The 5,760-nt window shown below is 36.9% G+C and overlaps 1 protein-coding gene across 1 annotated transcript; it reads left to right on the top strand.

The window, feature by feature from the left end:
• Nucleotides 1-4,517: 4,517 nt before the first annotated feature.
• On the top strand, nt 4,518-5,477 carry OR2G6 (olfactory receptor family 2 subfamily G member 6). The gene has a single exon (XM_040465540.1). It carries the CDS (start codon nt 4,518-4,520, stop codon nt 5,475-5,477), a length of 960 nt encoding a protein of 319 aa, XP_040321474.1.
• Nucleotides 5,478-5,760: the final 283 nt, after the last annotated feature.

Below are 5,760 nucleotides of genomic sequence, written 5' to 3'. Positions count from 1 at the left end.
TTCATTTGACATTTAACATCATCACTTTGATAGTAGTTTCTGAATATTGGTCAAGTATTTGATTATATATTGAACTAATATATTTCCATAAAACAAAATAGCTCAGAAGAAGGAAGAGAAAACAAGTCAGTTGTTTTCCAGCATAAATAATTTTAATATTCAAATATATCAATTAAAAGTGAACAGAATATACAAAGAGTTAAAGCAACATTTAATAAATTACAAATAACAAATAACTTCAACTCAAAAATAAATATTAAAACAATTATTTTTACAAATTAAATTAAGGGTTAAAAATAATAAAATGTAATTTGTTCATTATAAATTGACATGAGTAACTTTCAAAAATATCACAGAGGAGGGGCGCCTGGGTGGCACAGTTGGTTAAGCATCCGACTTCAGCCAGGTCACGATCTCGCGGTCCGTGAGTTCGAGCCCCGCGTCGGGCTCTGGGCTGATGGCTCAGAGCCTGGAGCCTGTTTCCGATTCTGTGTCTCCCTCTCTCTCTGCCCCTCGCCCGTTCAGGCTCTGTCTCTCTCTGTCCCAAAAATAAATAAAAAACGTTGAAAAAAAAATTAAAAAAAAAATATCACAGAGGAGCATTTATTGTACTACATACATAAGATTGGCAAGCTATATTAATTGAAATTATATATAATATATATAATATGAAATATATATATTATATGAAATATATAATTTTCATATATTTTTGGTAGCTAATTCTATTTTGGAAATCTGTAAAGTAAATAAGTCTACTAAGTGTAAGTAAATGCATGTATTTTTGCAATATTATCAACTATATCAATAAACTCTAACCAATTCAATTACATGTAACAAAATAATTGTTAACTAACGTTAGTCACATGAAAGTGTATGCAGTCTTTGAAATTAAGATAATTTTTTTCTTTATTATATATTTTTAATCTGTTGTCATAGGAAAATTTAAACCAAAAACAAGATTTGGTGTATATAGTATCTACAGTATAGTAATGTTTCTATAGAAACATTGAAAAAAGTAAAAAAGAAAAAATTGATATTTATTTTAAGAAATTATGATAATATAATTTGATGACCACCAATTTAATATTTATACCAATTACAAATAATAAATATGGAATTTTCATTAAAGTACTGATGACAAATGAAAAATGTGGGGATTAAAGTACGTCTTTTAGCATTACCAATTTTTTTCTCCTAGTACACTCAGCAGTTAACAGTGATCATATTTGAATGATGATACTACAAATAAATGTTATTTTAAAAGTTTATATATGATATTATTTTTCAAATATTATATACTAAAATGTAATGTGTTCAAAGTAAACATTTTTAACAAAAATGATAAATGGTAGCTGGCTATAAACAGCATTAAAATATCAAAAATTAAAAGTCAACATTTGGTTTTTGTTTGTCTGGGAAGCTCTTCATCTCTCCTTCTTTTCTGAATGATTCTGGTGATCCATAATTCTTCTTTCTCTCTTTTCTTCAACTTCATTATTTTGATGGACTAACCGATTTCCCTAAGTCTATTCTTGTGTTGTACAATTCTTTCTCTGTTCAACTTAATTATTTTCCATTTATCTTCTATATCACTAAATCTTCTTCTAGTCTGTGTTCATTGCACCAAGTATATTTCCAAATTCATTTTTTTTGCATTATTCATTGATTATCTGATTGATTCATTGAAAATCTGATTGATTTTTTTAACTCTCTTCTCTTTGTGGTAAGGGTCTCCCTGATGCCTTCTATTCTTTTCTCAAGTGCAGTGAGTATCTTTATGATTGTTGACTTAAATTCTCCAGCAGTCATGCTACTTATACCTGTTAGATCTCTGGCCATGGCTTTACCTTGTTCTTTCATTTGGGATGAATTCTTCCATCTTTACATTTTATTTAAATCTCCGCCTCCTTTGTGTTAGAAAAGCCAGTTATGGGGGCAACTGGTGGCTCAGTCAACTCTTGGTTTTGGCTCAGGTCATGATCTCATGGTTTCTGAGATTTAGTCCCACATCAGGCTCCACACTGACAGAACAAACCCTGCTTGGGATTCTTCCTCTCCTTCTCTTTCTGCCTCTCCCCTGCTTGCATTTTCTCTCCTTCTAAAAAATAAATATAAATAAACTTTAAAAATGTATTTTTAAAAAAAGAAAAGAAGGAAAAGACAGTATGTCTTTTCCTCCTGAAATAATTGCTTTATGAAGAGGAGTTCATGTAATGTCCAGGTCTTGGTGTTTCAAGAAGTGTCTCCACTGTGTGCTGCATGCACTATTCTTTTGTATTTTGCTGCTTTATCCTTCAAGCCAGTCATCTGCAAAGGCTCTCCTTGCTTGTTGTGGTCATTGTTTGGCCCCTAGCCTGAAAGTGGTGAGTTTTAACGAGGTGTAATCTGGTCTTGTGAAATGAGACCTGGCACTACTTCCACTAGAACCAAGATCCTGAAAAACTCTGTTCAGGAGATGTGGTATGGGCAGGTGTTTGTGATGGTCTTCTAGTGGAGGGGTCCACTGTTCTGGGACTGAGGGAAGTTTGACTGAGAAGAGCACTCCTGTCAGAACACAAGCGTGTTGGTCTTGGAGTAAGCAAGTTGTGCATCCACTGCTTCCCCCAGATGGTTCTGTGTTTATGTTGAGGGGCAGGGAAAGAAAATGGTGCCAGCCAGCTCCATTGTTCCTGGAGAGGTGTCCCCATGAATGTTGCCTTTCAGAAACAGTCTCTGAGAAAAGCAAGAAATCTCCCTCCATTTATCTTAGACATTCTTTAGATTGCTGTTTCCATGTTATCTACCCCCAGGTGTTTTGCTTCCCTTCTTTCAGGAGCAGCACAGTGCCCTCTTGTTTCTATCCTACACAAGTTCATGGACTTTTAAAACTCCAGGCTTTAAGCCCCACTTGTTGCAAAAATTCAGGAAATCATCCCCGCTTGTTTTCCTAGCCAATGGTCTTGGTAAAATGTTGTCCTTGTGCTTTTTCTCTGTCTCTCTCTCTCTCTCTCTCACCTTAGCAATCAGGGATTCTTCCCCTCCTCAACACCCATGATACATATCTCCCCTAAACCATGTCTCCACACTTCATACCTTCTTCAATGTGGCCTCTTCTCTCCCTTTAGTTGTGGAAGTCATCTAGTTGTGTTCCTGGGACAGGACAACTCCAGGGTCCTCTTACTTCACTGATATCTTCCCTTATTCAACATTTGTTTTATAAGAAGAAAAGATGTGAAGTTTTTGTTTAATTGGAAGTGCCTACAGAGGAGACTACTTCTCTAACTCATCCCTAAGTACTTGAAAAGTAAGCAACAATAATCAATAAACTAAAAAAAAAAAAAAAACTGGAAAGGGGATAAGAAGAGAAGGAGGTGGGAAATAAAGAGAATCTATGGAAGAATGTCTGTATGTAAGATTATTGTCTGGTCATTTAAAAAATTTATTTTAGAGGGGCACCTGGGTGGCGCAGTCGGTTAAGCGTCCGACTTCAGCCAGGTCACGATCTCGCGGTCCGTGAGTTCGAGCCCCGCGTCAGGCTCTGGGCTGATGGCTCAGAGCCTGGAGCCTGTTTCCGATTCTGTGTCTCCCTCTCTCTCTGCCCCTCCCCCGTTCATGCTCTGTCTCTCTCTGTCCCAAAAATAAATAAACGTTGAAAAAAAAATTTAAAAAAAATTTATTTTAGAGACACAGAGAGAGGGAGAATGAGAATGAGAGAGATCAGGAGATAGGAAGAAGAGAACAAAGAGACAAAATCTTAGGTAGGGCTCAATTCCATGACCCTGGAATCATCTCCAGAGCCAAAATCAAGAATTGGACACTCAACTGACTGACCCACCCACGTGCGCCTGTTCTCTGGTCATTTAGTTAAAAATGTCAGTAGTTCAAATTCTGTGTGAAGATAATTCCAATGTTTAAAACAATGAATACCCCATCAGGTTGATGGTAATTTGATTGACATATGTCTTCTGAAGACCATCTTTTTCAGCAGTTCCTTTTTGACATACCATTTCAAAATCTTTTTTATGTCTGAGATGTGCCATCACTAGCATCGACTAACCTATATTCTCTCCAAAGACAGGTAAATGTTAATTTTCTTGATGCTTCCTTCATACTATCTGCCATTGTTTAATTTTAAAAAATTATGGCAGAATCTTTTAGGAGGATCAAACCAAAATTGATAGAATAGAGTCTTACAAATAAACATCGTAAGTTTACAAAGACCTTTGGGTGAGAACAAGAGTGAGGGGCAGATACCATTCTCTTGGATTATGGATGTAAACAAGAGAGAGCATTGTGATAGTGTTTGAATTGGTGTTGCTCCATTTGAAAGAGTGAAATGTGCTCAAGAAAACAGAAGGAAGAGACATTTTTCTGTCGAAAAATAGACATTGAGAAAAATGCGATCAGCTTTTACAATATGGCTGAATGCTATAAAAGGAGGACAATCATATAAGAAACACCACAGTTTACCAATGTTCATCTTACTATCTTCTTTCTCCAGAATATTAATCCTATAAATTGACATCTGCAGGACGATGGAGGAAAGCAGCAACAGCTCTGAAAAGGGTTTTCTTCTCCTGGGATTTGCAGATGAACCCTGGCTTGAAAGGATCCTTTTCATCATAATTTTGCTTTTGTACATCTTTAACATTCTGGGGAACACTGCCATTATTTTAGTATCTTGTTTAGTCCCCAAACTCCACACGCCAATGTACTTTTTCCTCAGCAATCTGTCTTGTGTGGACATCTGCTTTACCACCAGTGTTGCCCCACAGTTGCTAGTTACCATGAATAAGAAAGAGAAAAGTGTGAGCTATGGTGGATGTGTGGCCCAGCTGTATGTGGCCATGGGGTTGGGTTCCTCTGAATGTATTCTCCTGGCGGTCATGGCTTATGATCGTTATGCTGCTGTATGCCAGCCTCTGCAATATACAACCATTATGCATCCTCAGCTCTGTGCATCCCTAGCCAGCATAGCATGGCTCAGTGGACTGATCACCTCCTTAATCCAGTGCTCCCTTACTGTGCAGCTACCCCTTTGTGGACATCGCAAACTGGACCACATTTTCTGTGAGGTTCCTGTGCTCATCAAACTGGCCTGTGTGGACACAACTTTCAATGAAGTAGAACTCTTTGTGGCTAGTGTGATTTTTCTAGTTGTCCCAGTGTCACTCATCTTAGTCTCCTATGGCTTTATAACAAAAGTTGTGCTGAGGATAAAATCAGCAGCAGGGCGCTGGAAGGTTTTTGGGACTTGTTCATCTCACCTGATTGTGGTCATCATTTTCTATGGCACCATCATTTTTATGTACCTTCAGCCAGCCAAAAGTAGGTCAAAAAAACAGGGTAAGTTTGTCTCTCTTTTCTACACCATAGTCACCCCAGTCTTAAACCCCATTATCTATACTCTGAGAAACAAAGATGTGAAAGGGGCCTGGAGAACACTGGTAATGAGAAATGGTCTTACTCAGAAAATATATGACTTGTATGTATAACATAAATTTGCTACATTTAGCTCATGGATTATTTGTTCTAAGTGCTGTTTTTTTCTTTTCTTTTTTTTTTTAACAATTCCATGAGAAGTAGCAAAAGAAACAAAATTCTATAAGAAGCTAATATAAGTCCAGTCACAGTAGTGTTTTATTCTTCCCAAACCTTTGCACAAATCCAAGATCCTATGCTCTAGCTACAGAAAGATCTTTGCTCTTCTTTAGCCATACCATCAACTTTCATGCATAAATTATTTCACTCTGGAGTACATGTTTATCTGGTAAACCT

Source organism: Herpailurus yagouaroundi, unplaced genomic scaffold (assembly GCF_014898765.1).
Source record: "Herpailurus yagouaroundi ecotype Mexico unplaced genomic scaffold, PumYag 566, whole genome shotgun sequence".
In the NCBI taxonomy this organism is placed as follows: Eukaryota; Metazoa; Chordata; class Mammalia; order Carnivora; family Felidae; genus Herpailurus; species Herpailurus yagouaroundi.
This window is presented reverse-complemented; position numbering and strand designations above follow the sequence as displayed.

Coding starts and splice junctions, on each gene's coding strand:
- OR2G6 (XM_040465540.1), top strand. CDS start 4,518: ATGGAGGAAAGCAGCAACAGCTCTGAAAAGGGTTTTCTTCTCCTGGGA.